Raw genomic sequence first — 18,778 nt, forward strand, 5'->3', positions numbered from 1 at the left:
TCCTGTTTGGGGTTCATTGGACTTGCTGAATGGATATATTCTCATCTTTCATCTTACCAGGAAAATTCTCTTCCAACAAATCTTCGATAATTCTCTCTGTGGTTTTATTTGTCTTTTCCTGTTCTGGAATTCCAGTGACACGTAGGTTATTCCTTTTGATGGTATCCCACATGAACCTTAGGCTTTATTCATTTTGTTTTGATCTTTTTTCTGATTTATCCCTTTCCAAAAAGTGTTCACTTATTTGCCTTCAATCTCCCTAATTCTGTCTTCCATTGGTTCAATTATGTTCCATTGCCCATTCAGTGTCTTATCTATTCCTGAAAATTTAGTATTAATCTTTTGGATTTCTGTGAGTAGATTTTGTATCATTTTTAATTTTTATTTTATTTTGTCATTTTGTTCTTGTATTGTCTTTTGAAATTGTTCTAGGATTTTCTCTGTGTTTTCCTTGATCTGTCTCTCAATTCGTTGGAAGATACCTAAGTATAATTCTTTTGAATTCCTTATCAGGGAGTTCCAATGCTGCATCTTCCTCAGGGATGTGTTTTGGGTCTATATCCTGATCCCTTGTTTCTCCTGCTTTATCTTGCTTCTTTGTGTGGACTGTGATGCTCTGTTGTCTCTGAGGCATTGTGACGTTTTTGTGTTTATATTTAATTGGTGATTGTATGTTGGAGTGATTTGCCCATGATCTTTATTTTCTTTGTATGTTATCTATGCAAGCAGGATACTGTGCTCCTCTATTCACTAGTTGACAGCACTTACACACTCACCACCTGTCTCCTTTCCTGTTGTCAGCCTTTCATATGTCCCTGCCAACCTTGGCAAACAGAGCTTATTCGTAGGTCCCTAGAATCTGAATGAGAATGCTATCACTTTAAAATCCAAAATGGTGGCCACCTGTAAAGATTCAAAATGGCTGTGCCCTCAGTCACTTTAAATATCCAAAATGGCCCCCGCTTGTAAACAATCAAAATGGCTGTGCCCCCCAGACAGGGGAAAGTCAACAGCTCAGGTTGTATCCCTCCTTGCTGTTTCCCTTCCTAGTCATAGGCCACAAGCACAGTCATCCCTGCAGCCCTTGGTGACCAGGGCTGATCTTTAGGTCAATTCTCAGGTCCCAACACCACTTGGAAATATTCAGGCTGTTGGTCCCGTCAGAGTAGCTGACAGTCCGCAGCCCAACCATCTCTGTACTCACTGTTTTTGTTCAGGTTTTTCCACTAGTTGGTGCCTAATCCATTTCTGTATAGGTCCTTTCAAAGCTCAGGGCTCCAGGATTACCTTTTGTATCTCTGTCAATTGGTTTTTCTTTTCTTTGTTGAAGAGGGTCTGTGTCGCTTATCTGCCTATTCCTCCATCTTACTGGAAGTCCGTGTTCCCTCCAGGTCTTAACCTGCACCAGCCCTCCCATCCTGTGAAGGTGAAGGTATCCAGGTATAGCACTCACTTATCACTCTTTGTAATAAAGTCTTTGATTATGTGTTTATTTGCTTGGTTTTCTCTCATAACCAGATGACACTCTCCACAAGACTATTTTGTTCACCACCTTGAACAGGGCTAAGCACTGTGGCTGGCCCATAGTAGGTGTTCAATAATATATTTGTTGAATAAAGGAAGTACTGACCATGACAAAAATCTCCAGCCAGTTCTCCCCCACTTTATTCCCTCTGATTCTTAGCTCATGCTTTGGCCAGTGTCATCTTTTCAGAACACTAATTTCATCCTCTTCTACTCCTTCTTGTCGGAGGGTTTATTGGGCCCACCACCCTTTTGAATGTTTATGGGACCTATCCGAAGTTAAGAGCAAGCCAAAAGTGAACAACAAAGTTCACTAATAAAAAAATGCACTGAATTTAAAAGTGTGGATTTGCTTCAAAAGAAACCCCTAAATCCACGAGCACCACAGGAGCATGAGTCAAACCTCCCAAAACCTGGTGACCTGGTGTCCTCGAGATTGGAGCTTGATAAAAATCAGCCTCACTGCTTGAACCTCATACAATTACCAGCATGCAGCCCCAGATGGAGGAGTCCACGGCTTCCCCTTTTCAGCTGCTCACGTGCAGGGCTCAGAGAACTTAAATCCTATAGTAGACAGTATGGATGGGGGAGGGCCTAACCCTGCTTAGGTCTGGGAGTGACCTAGCCTTGCTTAAGTGTATTGTATAATAGTGTGCACCTTGAGAGACAGAGAGACAGAGACAGAGACAGGGAGAGAGTGTGAGAGAGGAAGAGGGACAGAAACAGAGATATTTGGGGAGGGCTCTCTGACTACAGTTATTTACAAAACCGGGAAAACACAGTTCAATAGAATTTCCTCTTCAGTCAATGTTGGCCAAGTTCCCCTCTCTCCTTACTAACAGGAAGTTCCATTACTCATAGAAACGTAGAATCACACATTCCTCAGCCTGGAAAAGCCCTTGAAGGAGTTGCTCAGTTTAAGAAACATCAGGGCCTTCTGCTGGGGACTTTAATCCAAATTCCCTAGAAGTCTGGAAGTGTCTCACCACCCCAGCTGTTTGGAAGAACTCTTTCAGTTCCTCCCATAACCCAGGCTGTGATAGGTTAGCTTAAAGGCACCTGCGAACCATCACATACTCTTACTGATTTTACAGAATAACAGGCTTAAATTGCACAGAGCCCAGGGCTTCTGACTATCTGCTCGACAAGTTGCTCCCCACCTTGTCTCTTTCAATTAAATCAGCTCTGGCTTTTAAGATAATTCCTCTTCTCTGGATCTTAGTATTTACTCTTTGGTCAGTTTTCATCCAAACCTACCTTCAGGGCCTTTTCCTTGGGGCAGAAGCCATCTCCAACACCTCATTTCTAGGAGAAAGTCCCCAACCCCAAGCCTATTATCAATCTTGACAAGGAGGCCTGTAAGGCAAGAGTCTGAGCAAGTCTGAAATGGTGTGATCTTAGTCAAGTTCTGTGAAGGTGATAGGATCAGCACTTCCCCAGAATTGGGGATTTTCGTAGAGTGAAAGGTGGAGAGGCATAGTTGAAGATAATATAGGAGAGAAGAGATGAGGTTTCCCCCAGTTCCCTCCTCCGGGATCCAGGCTGGACAAAGAGAAAAGTTTTGTGGGTGGTGCAGGTGAAGGGCCTGGGTTTTCTCCACCCACTGGGCTGATGTTAGTGAGAGATTCAAAGCCAGTGTGGCTTTTCGTGGAAGGAGTGCCCTTAGAAGAGAATTCAGATGGCTTCCACACTTATGAGAACCACACCTCAGAAGTATTTCCGGGCCCAGGTGGTTAGGGAGTGGGGCTCCAGGGAGATTTTCCCTGGAGGGAGGGGGTCTTAAGTTCTCCTTTCCAAATTGTCACCATTTACGTTCAAAATGTTGTGTTGTATTTTCCACTGTTTCCTTTCCAGTCTTCTGAAAGAACCTCTCTGCATACTCCTTGTCTCTTTCATTTTCACCATTTCTAAGAAAATGGTCCATTTCTCTTTACAGCCTTAACAGCTACTAACAGATAGACTGTATGGAATAGGTACTGTGCGTGCTATACTCTTTACCTATGTGATCTCATTGAAACTCACAATATCCCCATGAGGTGTTACTACCCCTATTTTACAGATGGGGAAACTGAAACTTTGAGAGGTCAAGTGATTTGCCCAAGGTCACAGACAATAAATGTTGATGCAGAGTCTTTGTCCTTGATCATGTTTCTTTTAAGCTGATGTCCCACACCCTAGTCACTGTCATTCTCAATTATCAACAAGAGTCCTCCTCCCAGGACTGTATCATCAGAAATCTGGTTGGTGTCACAAGATTCTTGTGGTCCTGGCAATTTATTAGGGGGATAAAAACATACATCACTCATTCACAGAGCTTTGTGTTCAAGGCACACTCACACCCATTTTCTCAACAGTGTCTCATATTCCTATGAATTAGACAAGTCAGGCATTGTTTTCCAGATAAAGAAATTGAGGCTCAAAAAGAAGTGACTTACCCAAGGTCACACAGCTGTAAACAGTGGAGTCAGAACTAGAACATTGTTCTTGAAGTTCCCAGAATTCTTCCATTATATTATGCTGCCTCTTCAATAAATAAATGACCAAAATAAATAAATCTTTCAGGGGAACCCTGAGGAATCTTCCCTCAAGGATTTTGGAAGGAGTTCAGTAATCAGACTAGTATCTCAGAGCTTTAGCTGAGTGGATGAGGCCACATGGTTGGTTTCCCTGGGCTGAAATGTCTGTCCTCAGAATGTGACAGAGAAATTCAGGACCACTCCAGGTCAGATTCCTACCTTCTGGATGGTGAGCTGGGTTTTTTTGAAGACAGATTCTAAGCTGACTATGGAGAAGTAGGGCCTACACCTGCCTTTGCTGGACCCCCTGCCAGGACCACAAGCTCTCCTGGCATGATGCATGCATGGGCTTCTGCTTGATCTGAGCATGAGAAAGAGGCTGGCTCTGTGCAGACATGGTCACAGAGCCTACTTCCTCCCAGCCCAGGGCCAGGAAGGGTGGATGTCACTCAGAGACTAGCTTGGCTAACACCTGGCATGGCAGGGGGCCTGGAGACAGGTGGGGAAAATGAGATTCTCTGAGAAATGGCTGGCCCAAGGTCACCCTGCTAAACACTGAGAAAGAAGGGCTCCCAGCCCAGAGCCCTGTCCTTTGGGTTTGTAACTGGACATCAGCAGCAAACACAAGGGCAAGTTTCAACCCAGATCCTCTGGGTCAGATGTGAGCTGGTGCCCAAGCCCAGGGCCTGCCTGAGGGACTGAGTTTTGACCAATACAAATAACCATGGTTATTCTGGTACTGTCAGTAAGATGATGGAGGCAGCAAGGTGGAGACGGTGAGTGACCTGGCCACTGAAAGTGCCCAGGAGATGCTGCTATATTTGCTAGAAAAGGGGATGTCTCAAGGCAGACATCAGAGATACCCTGGCAGAGGGACTGAGTTTGAGCCAAAAGCCCCATTCTGGGTCTCAGCTCACTTCATCCCCCTGTGACTCCATAATGATGTGCAGATGGATTGACTGGACTGGGCAGACACACCTTAACATCTTCCAATGACAACTTAACCAACCTTCTCCATGGGGCCATCCTAGCCTCAAACAAGGCATCTGTTGCCTCCTTTTTTCCCCTAGAAATGACCATTGCACTAAGGCCCTGAAGCCTTCATCCTCCCAGCCTCCATCCGCTGGAGGCCCTGACACATGGCTGGCCAAAAAGAGAGGCCTGAGTCCAAGCTGACTTCAGCCTGGTAGCCTCACCACAACTCTAGAAAATCCCATAGTTCCCCTGAGCAAACAATCCTTTCTGAGACAGACAGGAAAGAGTCCCAAGGGGAAGGAGGTCTCTGCCCTAACCTTCTCAGCTTGCCAGACTCTGCAAGGTCCCATTCAGCAGAACAGGCCACTGATACCACACCCCCTGCACTAGTTCAGCAAAATTACCTTCTTTGGCCCCTGAGCACTGCAGCCAACCTTGTGGGGCCTGGCTAGGGCTGGTACCAATGAGTTTGCAGAAAAGTGCCAAGCTTGGCATATGTTTCACCTCTGATCTCTTGGGGATGTCTCCTCCTCCCTGAGGACAATCTTTGTCCAGTGTCATCCAGGGGAGGAGCACACATGGCTAACATCCAGTGCATCCCCTTAGCCAGGGTCACTCATTTGTGTGCAGGCTGGAGATCAGTGGCAGAGCCACCAGGTCTGAGTCAAAGTTGCCAAGGAGACTACTTGGGGTTGCCATACAGTCTAGATGGGCAAGATCCTGGGCAAAGCTCCAATCAGAGGTTCCCAGATCACCACAGTTTGTCAAGCCAAGGAGTGGCCATTCCTCAGCTCGTTGTTCCCACTGTCCAACTGGAGCCCCTGATGGAAAGAGAGTCATTCCTGGGGGGTCCTGTTTCATATAGCCCTTGGCCAGGGCTGAAGGAGGCCAGTCTGCCTCGGCATCTAGGCATGTCCGGAATTGGGGGCCAAGGCCATCTGTAGAGGAGGACTCTACCTCCAGGCAGCTGGCATTGGCTGCCTTCTCCTCTGTGCACCTTGTCTGCTGCAGGTAGCCTTGGAGTGTCACCACCTCTGGGTTTTCTTCCCCAGGTAACTCAGGCCTTGAGGAGCTGACCTCACTCAAGGCTGAGCTGCCTTGTGTGCCCCCAGGCTGTTGTGAAGAGTTTTGGACAAAGCCAATGCCACTGTCATCCTGGTCCCGGCTGTTGCTCCCCACCTGTAGTTCCCAGCCAGGCCCTGTGCCGGGGCTCAGACTGGGCTCCTGCAAGCAGATGCCACTGTCTGTGCTGTTGCTGCTGCCCCCACTGCAGCTGTTCTCCAGTGCTGGGGGTTCCCCCTGCCCCACGGTCCCACCAGTCTGAGGGTGGGGTGCAAGGAGGAGAAATTGTGCTTCTTCAGTCTGCAGAGATGGCTTGGCACTACCAAAGCCACTGTCAGTACTGCCGTGCAGTTCTGAGTTCCTCAGCTCTGGGGATACCTTCGGGAAGGCCTCCTCATCAACGTGGTGAATGGTGTCTGGGGCCTCTGGGCAGGGAAGCTGGCTGACAAGGCTGATGGGGCTTGACTTATTGAAGACCTGAAGAGGAAAGAAGTGAGAGAGAGAAGTGAGAGGGTCACCTACAGGCACCAGGCCTAGATTTGACAGTGAGGACATGGCAAGCGGGGAGCTCAAGGAGTTACTGCTTCGACAGAGGGGAGTTGCAGAGCCTAGATTATACTGAAACTTGTTCTATTTGTTCTATTCTAGAATCAATTTTTCCCCCTAATTCAATTCTCAGTTTGGCTCAGATCAGTTGCCTTAAAAAGCTTATATTCTTGGAGCCCAGATGGACTGGCAGGCAGAATGAGAGCTTGCTGGGAATGGGAGAACCTCACAAGTGGCTCCATTAGCAGTGCTTTTCAAACCCAAGAGCAGCCAGGGCCCTTTTAGAAGTGTGTCTCAAACTTTTTCAACTATGACTCACAGTAAGAGGTAAATTTTACATAATAACCTCTCTGTCCCTCTCTCTCTATATATATATGTGTGCACATAAAACTGAAAAACGTTTCTCAAAATATTACTTGTAAGGACCAAAAAATTCACTGCCATCAAGTCAATTCTGGTTCTTAGTGACCTTATATATAGGACAGAGTAGAACTGCTTAGGAGCACTGGTGGTGTAGTGCCTAAGGCATTTGACTGCTAACCAGAAGGCTGGTGTTTCAAACTCACCAGCCACTCCTCGGAAGGAAGACTGGGCAAACTATGTCTGTAGTGGTACCGTCTGGGAAACCCAAGTGGGGGTCGCTATGAGTCGGATCTGACTTGACAGCAGTGAGTTTTTTTTTTTTTTTGGTTTAGAACTGTTCTATAGGGTTTCTAAGGCTGTAATTCTTTATGGAAGCAGACTGCCACATCTTTCTCCCACAGAATGGCTGACGGGTTCAAACTGCTGACCTTTTGGTAAGCATATGAGCACTTTGACCACTGCACCACCAAAGCCCCTTATAATACCTATGTGTCCTGATATTTTCCATTCTACTCTACTCTATCATATCCTATCTAATCCCTTTCATTTTTTAAAATGCTGGATGTGAGACATGTCCATTCCCATTCATTCCTCCAGTTCCTGAGTTATGAGCAGCAGTTTGACAGGGCAGCTGACAGTGGGAGGCAGGGGAACAAGCTAAGCAGCCAAGGGCCTGTTCTCCACCCATTGCTGAGTGTCTCAGGGAAGTCACTTAACCTTTCTCCTCACTCCCCTGCCCCAGCCACACAGGTGGTCTTTCTTCCCCTGAATAGTGCTGTCTCAGGACCTTTGCCCATGCTACTGCTTCTGACTGGAATGTTCTTCTCTCAGCCCTGGGCATGGCTGTGCCCTCTTTGCGGTTCAGGTCTCAGCTTAGACGTCACTTCAGCAGAGAGATCTTCCTGACCACCCTGACTAAAGCCATGTCCAGCCATTCTCTCCACATGGACTTAGTTTACCTCTTCATTACTAGAATTATATTTCATTTGTTTTTGTTCCCCCAACCCCACTCCAACACATCCATCCTCACTCCTCATCCCCAAAAGAATGTAAGCTCGAGGGAAAGAACTGAATAGTCTTGTTCACTACTCTGTCTCCACAGCCTAACCTGTGCTAGCACATAGTAGGTTATCATAAGGTTTGTTGACTGACTTACAGACTCACTGTTATATATGTGCTCTTATTCCTTGGTATACAATGACTCAAACTCGTATTGATGGAGTCCCTTTTAATTTCACATAGCTTGCTGAGTAAGGATGTGTACTCTCAAGCTAGACTACACTTGGGCTCCAATCTAAGTTCTGTTTCTTATCAGCTGTGTGACATTGGGCAAATTAGTTATACTCTCTGTGCTTCAGTTTCACATCTTTAAAATGGAAATAATGACAGTACCTCCCTTCTCACATTGTGGTTAATGCCTCACAAATGCTTAGAACAGTGCCTGGTACATAGAAAGCTCTCAGTAAATATTTGCTGAATTGAATTTACCCTCCAATAATTTTATAAAGGAAGTGTTATTATTTCTATTTCCTAGAAGAGAAAATTGATGCACAGAGAAGTTAAATGACTTGTCCAAAGTCACACAGCAGCAAAGAACAAACCTGAAATTTGTATTAAACTGTCCTGATTTGAAATCCTCTGCTTGTCTAAAAATACTTACCTCACTGGGTTGTGGAAAGGTCAGATCAAACCAGCTAAGAGACCATGAGAATAACTGCAACTATACACTAAAAGTTATTCACAAAGTTGTTGATGACTGTGATCATTAGATGAAGGCAATTGGTTGTATTTATCCTAAAAAACCAGTTGTATCAAGTTGACTCTGGTTCCTGGAGACCCCATGTGTGTCAAAGAAGAACTGTGCTCCACAGGGTTTTCAATGGCTGTGCTTTTTTGGAAGTAGATGGCCAGGTCTTTCTTCCAAGGTACCACTGATTGGGCTCAAACCTCCAACCTTTCAGTTAGCAGCTGATTGCATTAACTATTTGCACCACCCAGCAATTGTTTATTTATCCTAGAGTAGAAAAAAGCCTCAAGGGCCACTCAGTTTTGTGATTCAAGGGCATAGAAGGGAAAAAAACCTGGGAAATTGTTTGCCATCTCCCAGGACATTTTTCTGCATCTATGTCTATTTCACTGAGCTTTGAATTAAAGTTAACTTTACACATCGGTTGCCACAACAGGCTGTAGTCAAGCCCTATGAGACTGGGTGCCATACTAATTGGCTTCTTCCCTAACAATGTTTTGTATGCAGTTGGTGCTCAGCAACTGCTGTCTCATTTACTCACTGTCTTTCTAGATGCCTTTCCTGAACCCCAACTAAAAATCTCCGCATCGCATGTACCAGGCTCTCTGCTTTCTAGTTATCACGTTCCAGTCTCCCATCCCTGAGGGCAGGCTCTTTGGCATTCATTTCTAAACCACCACCACCACCCTGCCTAGCTGCACACCCTGTGTATAGCATACGCTCAAAGTGCTTTGTTAAACAAGTCTGAATCTCACCACAGCACAGAGAAAGGACAATGAGTACACATTTCAGCTACACACGAGGAAGAACTTCATAATCCCCTAAGGCTGTAAGTTTTTTTTTTTTGGTTTAAGGCTGTAGGAAAAGAAGCTCTGGTGGCACAATACCTAAAGCATTTAGCTGCTAATCAAAAGGTCAGTGGTTCAAACCTACCAGCTGCTCTGTGGAAGAAAGGTGAATCAGTCTGCTCCCAGAAAGATTTACTGCCTTGGAAACCCAATAGAGAGTTTCTATTCTGTCCTATAGGGTTGCTACAAGTTGGAATCGACTTGATGGCAGTGGGTTTGGTTTTTTGGTTTAAGGTTGTAGGTACTGCCTGGCCCTGGTCTCTCACTGTATCTCTCTTACCAGAGTCTACTAGAGATGGGAGCATGGTTCCTTTCTTCCTAGACAAACACCCTCATGAGGACAGGCAGTCCCACCCTTATCTCAACTTCCTGGAGTTCTTACACAGAATAATTTCAGACTCTGTGAGTCTCTCTTTATTTTTCCTAGAGATCCTAGGATCTCTCCCCGCTGTGAGCTTTCCCAGGGCTCCTGCCTCCCTGATCAAGCTGTGTCCTTCCCAGATATGCCCTGGACTATCACACATTAGTAATGCCAGTTGAAGGGGCTGTGTGGCAGGCAACCTCTGAGGCGGCCTGAACTCTGAGCCAGAGACAGGCTAAGGTTTGGAAAACGCTGCTCAAGTCTTTCAAGGTGAGCTTTGGAGGCTGGCTCACCACAAATGCAGCATTTGTCAGCATTCTGTAGCAAAAGGAAATGCTCTTGGAGGGCCATGAGACCCTCAACCCTCTAAGAATCCCTCCTTGTAGGAATCACCTCTCCATTCTGCTACCACCCATTCTGACAGCAGCCCAAGGGCAAGCACTTCCAGCCTTCTGTTCTCCCTCTCCTCTCTAGAACCTCCCTCACCAATTCAGGGGCTGGGTTCCTGACTGTGTGATCCTCTGCATGAAACAGTCTCTCTATGCCTCAGTTTAATCACTCATAAAACGAGGATAATAACTGTGCCTATCTCATAGGTACTAAATGCACAGGAGCTAATCCATGGCCAACTATTAATAAATAATAACCAAGTGAAGTGTGGGCAACTGTGTTTACTCAGTTCATGTTTTATCTAGGCTATTAGAAGGCAAGGTTCTAAAGATTGGGATTTGTGTTCATGTCAACCTTCTATCCCCATGGTTCTTGACAAAAGCACCTCCTGATGTCAATGCGTGGGAGCTTTGGTAGCGTAGTGCCCAAGGCACTTGACTGCTAGCTAGAAGGCCAGCAGTTCAAACCCACCAGCCACTCCTCGGAAGGAACATGGGGCAATCTACTTACATAGTGATACTGCCTCTGAAACCCAAGGAGGGGTCGCTATGAGTCGGGTCCGACTCGAGGGCACATAACAACAACAACAACAACGATGTCAATGCTGAGAGTGGAGGAGAGCTGAGGGGATGGACTACCTGAGAGGGCTCCCCGCTCCCCGGCAGCTCTGGTGTGGCTGGGACAGATAGACAGTGGCTTCTCAGGACACTCACCAGGACAGCGGGCAGCTTCCCCCGGTGCCGCACGTACAGCTGGAAGGCCAGAAAGAACACCAGGGTTCCGCAGAGCAGCAGCATAAAGCAGCAGACACTGATGATGGTTGGGGTGAAATCTGCAGGCCCAGAGAAATGCATTGGTGGCCTGGCACTTGGAACATGGAGGGGTGGTACCCACGGGTCCCTCAGCTACTCTTAGGAACCACCCAGTGAGTGGTCCCAAGAACCTCACAGGCTACCTCCAAGCCACACAGGTCTAGATGTGTCTGGGATCTTGGGAATCCTTGCCTGGTCTTCCATACCCTGCCATAAAGGACTCCCTCATCAGACATGGTACTATGTTTCCAACCCTTTGCACATGACTCACATGATGGCAACCAGAACAATGAGGCCAGATGGCACAGCAGGTACGAAGAGAGGCTTTGGGGCCAGCCAGACCTAGGTTCAAATCCCAGCTTCACCACTTACTAGCTGTGAGACTACTTAAACTCTCTGAGCCTCAGTTTCTCATCTATAAAATGGGAAGGGAAATAGTACCTACCTCATAAGATGGTTGTGAAGTACTACAGTACAAGGCACTTACCAAGTACCAAGCACTTTATTTATTTCATTTGATCCTTGCAACAACCTTACATGATAAGTACTATTATTGTCTCCGTTTTAACAGATTAGGATCATAATGAACAGAGAGGTTAAGTAATCTGCCCAACGTCATGTATCTTGTAAGTGGGATTTGGACCTAAACTTCTCCACAAAACCAATTCTTACATCAATGATATGTGAATATCAATATACAGGTGAATGTATAAAAAAGCTCTTCCAGGTTGCCTGCCACACAGGACATGCCTTACTCTGCTGTGAGGCTTAAATGACAATTAGCTTGTGAATAACCTTCATAAAGTGAAATTTATTATAGAAATGCAAGGAATCTTTTAGTCTCTGCAACCTCCTGCCCACATGGAACTCAGCACTCTCAGAGCACTTTCTGCTGGATCTATCTGGTACTTGACAAAAGCTGTGTTGAGTTATTAGTTAGGTCTTCCTCTAACTGGACACGCTCTGTTCCCCCAGCACATGGTAAGATTCTTTTGGACAGGTCCACAGCCTAGACAGCCCTGTCTCCTCTGCCCTCCCCTTGCCACCCCAGCACCTGGCTGAAAGCCTGATGGAGTGTTTGTGGCATGGGGGCAGCTCAGTTCTGCTTCCTGTGGCATAAGGAGAAGGCCCTCTGTATCCTGGGCTCTGAGGCCAAACAGCAAAGAAATACAACAAACAGGGACGATCACAGCTGCCTGAGGGTAGCTCCAGGGGTGTTCCTGGGAAGTACAGCTATCCTCAAGTGGAAGCATCATGGAATCAGGAGATCTGTGCTGCCAGCATGTCTTAGCTGTGGGACCCTAACAGTTGTTTATACACCCTGTGCCTCGGTTCCTCCATTTCTAAAATGAGAATAATAATGGCCTCTCTCATAGGGTTGTGTGAGGGCAAAGATATTCATGGAGGAGTGCCTAGCACCATGCCTGGCTCCAGCAGCCTCGACCAGATGAGTGAGGTCCTTCCTGCGTGCCCTCTCTCCACTCCCACCCCAACCCTGACAGCAGTCCTGACTGCACTTACACTGCCTGGTGAGGGTGATGCACACCTCCTTGGACCATACTCCCTTGTTAGTTCGTGAGCCAATGGATGGTTTCACCCTGACACAGAACTCTCCCACTTCTCCAGAGGTTACGAGGCTGAAGTTTTCATGTTTTACCTTCTTGTTTGTGAACTGGAATGCAAACAACAACTACAATAAGCAAAATACCTTTATTTCATGGCACCATAGAAGCGGGGAGCTGGAGCTGAAAGCCTTTAGAGATGATCTGGACCAAGCCCCCCAACAGCTTCAGTCTTCTTTTTCTAAGATAGCAAACCCTGTGATTATCAACCAAGATCCCTGTAATTGTCATAATTTAGTTTATATTAAAAGGGAGAAACTGAAAAAAAAAAAACCTCACTGCTGTCGAGTCGGGTCTGACTCATAGTGACCCCCCCTCCTTGGGTTTCCGAGGCAGTATCACGACGGAAGTAGATTGCCCAACTTTCCTCCCAAGGAGTGGCTGGTGGGTTTTTACCACCAGCCTTCTGGTTAGCAGTCAAATTCCTAAGGCACTATGCCACCAGAGCTCCCAAAAGGGAAAAGGGAGTGTTTTATAGAAGCTGGGGACCTTTCCAGAGGGGCTGGAATCAACTATGGTGGAAGGAAAAAGGCAGAATTTGCAGATAAACAGCCCTGAGTCCAGATTCCATATCTCTCCCTTATGGGGCGTCCTTGGCAAATTATACTGCCTGTCCAAGCCTCATCTCCTCATCTATAAAATGGAATAAAGTATCTACCTGTAAAAGGATCAGAAAAAATAGTTATGTCTCCTGTGGTGCCCGAAACTCAGCAGGCACTCTGTGGATGGCAATGTCTTCCCACCACCTGCCAAGAGCACAGGTTTGAAGGCTGGGGTCATTTCTACACCCTCCTTCCCCGTCACACTCCCCACCTCCACAACAGGACCTCTCTCAGCTCTGCCAGCCAAGTCCCGCATAACATTTCCAGTCTAGGTGACAGGGAGCATCATACCGTGTAGTTTCCTGGCACCTTGCGAACAGCGATCTCATACTCGCGGAAGTTTGGGAAGATGTGTTCATACATGTCACCAGCGCGGGCCATGATGGGTCTGGGGGGCTGGATGGTTCCAAGGATGAAGCCGTTGTGCACCTCTAGAGTCACGCTGCCTACTGTCAGAATCACTGAATGGGAGGCAACACTATAAGGCCTGTAGGCTGGGGCAGGCCTTGGCATCCATCCACCCACACCTTGCCTCTAGGATCAAGCTTTGCCAGAGGTTTTCCAACGCAGCTGATTATAAAGATTTCCTGAGGAGCATGTTAAAAATACAGATGCCTCAAGCCTACTCAAGACAGTGAATAGGAATTTCTGAGGCTGGGCCCTGGAAACATGCTTTAAACATATTCTCCAGGTAACAATTCTGCAGCCCACTGGGCACTGGCTTGCAGACAGGCCTCTGAGAGCAAATGACTTCCTAGATCCTTGGCTCTGACTCTGACTCCTTCAGGGAGGGTTCACCACACATATAGAGCATAAACCAAAACCAAACCCATTGTTGTTGAGTCGATTCTCACTTATGGCGATCCCAAGTGTTACAGAGGAGAACTGCTCCATAGGATTTCTCATCTATCATCTTTATGAAAGCAGATCACCAGGTCTTTCTTCCGAGGTGTCACTGGTGGGTTCAGACTGCTAACTTTTAAGTTAGTAGTTGAGCACAAACTGTTTGTGCCACCCAGGGACCTTCATATAGAGCATCCCACTAAAAATAAACCCATGGCCATCAAGTCGATTCTGACTCATAGCGACCCCCATTGGGTTTCCAAGGCAGTAAATCTTTACAGAAGTAGATTGCCCAGTCTTGCTTCCACGGAGTGGCTGATGAGTTTGAACCACCAACCTTCCGGTTAGCAGTCAGATACTTTAAGCACTCTACCAGAGCTCCTTGTTGTTGTTGTTATGTGCTGTCGAGTCGGACCTGACTCATAGTGACCCCTCCTTGGGTTTCCAAGGCAGTATCACTACGGAAGTAGGTTGCCCAACCTTCCTTCCAAGGAGTGGCGGGTGGGTTTGAACTGCCAGCCTTCTGGTTAGCAGTCAAGTGCCTTAGGCACTATACTACCAGAGCTCCTTACGCAACCCCAATTTAAGGAATGGAAGAAACCCATTAATTTGGAGCTTATCCTCTTAGTCTTACCTCCCCAGAGAAAGATCATACACTTTCTTTCATTATTACCTCATACCCTGATTCTTGCAGTTTATCCCTAAAGAAGGGAAGACTTGATCCAAAGTCTGCCTACTGTTTCCTGTGTCCTTTACTGAGTGCTTATGGACTCGCTTCCTCTCTCTGAACTCTAAATGTCCTGGCTCTTGTGACTCAGCTGCCCCAACCCACCCTGAGATCTCTCTTCTGTAGGATAAACAACTTTAGTTCCTTTTTAAAATCTCTAATGACGCTGGCTGTTTTCTTTTAAACTTTCTACAAAGGACTGTTCTCTCTAGTCCTGACTCGAGCCTATTTGGCCAACTAGGTCCTCAGCCCAGATGTTTGGCTGATGTGCAGAATTATGGGAACAGACAGAAAAGCTTTAGACTGGAACTTCTGGCTGGAAGGGGTCCCAAATGCCATCTTGTAGGCCACAGGGAGAAAAATTACCTTCATCTATAGAGAAGCGTGTTTCAGTAGAGGTCCAATTGGAGTGCCGGCTGCCATCCACTGCCCGGACTTTGGCCCAGTAACCGTTGTTGTGGTACAGGTCTAGGGTCACTGCAGTGAGATCACAGCACGGCTTCGGGGCCTGGGTACAGGCAGGGATGGCCTCCCAGTGCTCTGTTCCATAGCTGGGGAGAGATCACAGTGGGTATAGGGAGAGGAACTTGTGCTCAGGCCTACCCGTTTCAGTGGGAGGCAAGAGGCTAGGGGAAAGAATTCCAGAATGGGAGACGGTGGTACAGGCTGCAGGCTGTTTCCCCTAGTCCACGGCATAAACTTTCTAGGAGGTCTCCCTTGTTTCTGGGACCCTGGATCAATTTTTCTGGGGCCCAAGGATTGTTAGATTGGATTATGACTAGCTCAAGGCCCAGCTCCTCCTCCAGGAAGACTTGCCACCCCTGGCAACACAGCCTAATTTCCGTTTTCTCCAAACTACACTTTCTTATTCTCAGAGTCAGCTTCTTATTCTCCAACTATAATGTGGAGGCATTTCCTGTTTTTTATTAAGATGAAAAAGTCTGGAGGACAAAGACAATACCATGGCCTCCTCATCGCAGAGCTCCCAGCATACTGCTGGGAGCATACAGGGGCTCAGTGAGTGCCTTGTTAATTGACAGAAATATATCAGGGTCCCTCCAGGTCTCATTCCAATATTGTTATGTGCCATCGAGTCGGACTCGACTCATATTGACCCCTCCTTGGGTTTCCGAGGCAGTATCACTATGGAAGTAGATTGCCCCATCTTCCTTCTGGGGAGTGGCTGGTGGGTTTGAACCGCCAGCCTTCTGGTTAGCAGTCAAGTGTCTTACCCACTATGCTACCAGAGCTCCCAATAGGACCACATATATCTTCCCTGTGCCAGAGGAACAGAGGGGATGGATCCACTACTCCCTCCCACCTTCTTCTGCCCTTCCTTTTCCTCACCGTACAAGCTTTACTTCATAGTAGGTGCTTTGGGTCTGATTCAGGATGGGCATCCAGTGGAGAATATGGCTGAAAAATTCCGCTTCAAACCACACAGATGGAGGGCTGGGCAGTTCTGTCCCTATGGAGAAGAGTGTCAGTATCAGGGCTCACAGAGCCCAACAGTTCTCAGCCACCCCCCTGGGACAAGGATAAGGGTGATCATGGCAGGGCTTGTAAAACTTGCCATAATATCGGGTACTTTATTATGAGCTGATCATTGTGCTAGGTATTCTTGTTTAGTTATCACAACAGCCCTATAAGGTAGTTATTTACCTCAGTTTTACCCAAGAACAAATGGAGGCTCAGAGTGCTTAAGTGATGTGCCCAAGGCCAATTGATCTAGTAAGGGGCAGAGTAGGGACTCAAATCCACATGTGTCTGCCCAAAGCTAGGGTTGTATCCTTAAATCACTAGCCTGGGTTGTCTGTGACCAGAAGCAGAAATGGTGGCTGAGAAGTGCTGACCTGGGTCCGATGTATCCCAGGGAGAAGGCAGAGGCTGAGGGCTAAGGCATATCGGCAATGAGGTCTCAGATGACCTAGTCCCTGGCTTGCCCAAATCCTGTCTCTGCTCTAGCCTTGTGCCCAAGCCTAGGCCCCAACCCCAGGCCTGATCCCTACCTTGGCCCCAGCCCTGGCCCAGCCCCAGGCCACCTCTCTGGGGTCTCTGGACATACATCCTGTTTGTTGACATCTGCCCATTTCTCTTCATGGTTCTCCTGGGCTTGCCCAACATACATGCTTATCCCATTCTCTAGCTCCAAGAAAACCTTTTTCCTATAGATGCCCAGCTGGGTGAACTAGCTCTGGCTCTGAACTGGGCTGAGGCTATTCCCACAAAGAAATGGCTCCAAGATAAGATACTAAATACTGCCCCCTATCTTTCCCTTCCTGTCCCCCTCAACACACACCATTCACCACAGGGAATACCAACTTCAAGAGCCTCAAATGGTCGCTTGTCAGTGTGACTTTGGACAAATGACAACCTTGCTGAACCAGTTGCCTCATTTGTGAGCGTGCAACCAGTAGACCTACTTTTAGAATCTTGTCCATCTAGTGTAAAGAGGTATGTGCAAGGCCATTCGATACCCACTGAGCTTCTCTTCTCTCCGCCACCCTTCATGCCTCTCAGTCTGACAGCCACCCCGCTCCTGCTTCCTTTGTACTCTCACTTCTCTTGATCTTTGTAATACGCTTCTTTTTTCTGACTTTGTCATTAGAAAATGCCCTGTCCTTGTCTCTTGCTTGCTTTCTTACTGGGTCTTTGACCCTCAAGCCTTCGTCTCGATTTCAAAACATTAAATGGAAAGTGAGAAAACGCAGCCCGTCTTTGTGGTGCTGGGTCTACGTATCACCAACTCAGTTCTCCACCATGTGAATGGTTGCGTGTTTTACTTTGCATTTTGGTGTCATGTACAAATGGTTTCAGTCTTTGCTCTCCCTGTCCTGCTCTTGGTTCCTCTAACTCTGGCCCTTTCATTCTCAAACTCTTCAGAGTTTTAATCTTCTCTATGGCAGAAACTTTCCCAGGAGAGCCAGCTGGGTTGGGAGCCCAAAGTGAGGGGTTGGTATAAGGGGTTTGTATAAGGGGTTGGCAGTGGGAGTGAGTTAGGGGCTAACATGGAGTAGGGATGATTGGGAAAGGGCAGAAAAGGGGTGTGTGTGTGAGATGAGACAGAGGCAGAAACAGGTTAACTGGGTAGGTAAGGAAAGTTAAAGTCAGATGAGGATCGAAGTCATCCCAAGGACCAACAAGTGACCTCATCATTTGAAAGAGAACAACAAAAAACCCAGGGCCGATAGGTAAGTATAGCTTCTCCAAATGGGGGTGGACGATGAGTTGGCATGGGCTTTTCTCTTCTCCATACACTACACACACACACACACACACACACACACACACACACACGGCCAAGTCAGTCTCAGCCTCTTTCAAGTCCACAATAGGAAAGTCAGAGCAGCCGCCTCTTGAGACACAGCTTTGCAAGAAAGAGGAAAGAGGGAGGTTTAGGGAGGGAAGAGGTAATGGACGCCCCTGTCCCTAGAGGGCCAGCCAGATGGGCTTCTCTGTGGGGTGTAAAACTTTAATATAGGGGTGTCGGGTGAGGTTGGCGGGAGGCGGCCGGGCAGCGCTGACAAGGCAGGGCAGCCCCGGGTCGCGATCCTTACCATTCGCGTCGGAGGAGCCGATGGGAAGGCTGAGAAGCATCGCCAGCAGCAAGACGTGGCAAGGTAGCATTCTGGGCACGCACCATCGTCCGGGGCCGAAGCCCGGCCGCGAGCCAACAACCACTGCTTGGCGGGCTGAAATTGAACCCCTGGCTGGACGACACCTCCCAGCTCCGCCAGGCTAACGCCACTGGGGCGGCGCATCGAGACGCCCCGCCCCCGCGGCAGCCAGGCGGGGTGACTGTGCTCTGCTGACTTGCCCCGCCTAGAGCTGATCTCCTTG

The 18,778-nt window shown here is 47.5% G+C and overlaps 1 protein-coding gene across 1 annotated transcript; it reads right to left on the bottom strand.

The window, feature by feature from the left end:
- Positions 1–5,627: 5,627 nt before the first annotated feature.
- On the bottom strand, positions 5,628–18,565 carry IL10RA (interleukin 10 receptor subunit alpha). The gene is made up of 7 exons (XM_007936485.1): positions 18,496–18,565; positions 16,286–16,406; positions 15,305–15,489; positions 13,660–13,829; positions 12,666–12,816; positions 11,046–11,164; positions 5,628–6,554 (listed from the first exon to the last, which is right to left on the bottom strand). The coding sequence occupies exons 1-7, from the start codon at positions 18,563–18,565 to the stop codon at positions 5,628–5,630; spliced, it is 1,743 nt and encodes a 580-aa protein (XP_007934676.1).
- Between the last annotated feature and the right edge of the window lie 213 nt (positions 18,566–18,778).

This window comes from Orycteropus afer, unplaced genomic scaffold (assembly GCF_000298275.1).
Source record: "Orycteropus afer afer isolate SDZICR_OR568_19922 unplaced genomic scaffold, OryAfe1.0 scaffold00036, whole genome shotgun sequence".
Classification (NCBI taxonomy): domain Eukaryota; kingdom Metazoa; phylum Chordata; class Mammalia; order Tubulidentata; family Orycteropodidae; genus Orycteropus; species Orycteropus afer.

Excerpts from the sequence above, each read along its gene's own strand:
- IL10RA (XM_007936485.1), bottom strand. The coding sequence starts at position 18,565 with ATGCTACCTTGCCACGTCTTGCTGCTGGCGATGCTTCTCAGCCTTCCC. Across the intron at positions 16,407-18,495 it reads CGGCTCCTCCGACGCGAATG|GGACAGAACTGCCCAGCCCT; the intron begins GTAAGGATCGCG and ends TCTTCTCCATAG. Across the intron at positions 12,817-13,659 it reads AGGTGCCAGGAAACTACACG|TTCACAAACAAGAAGGTAAA; the intron begins GTATGATGCTCC and ends TTTGCATTCCAG.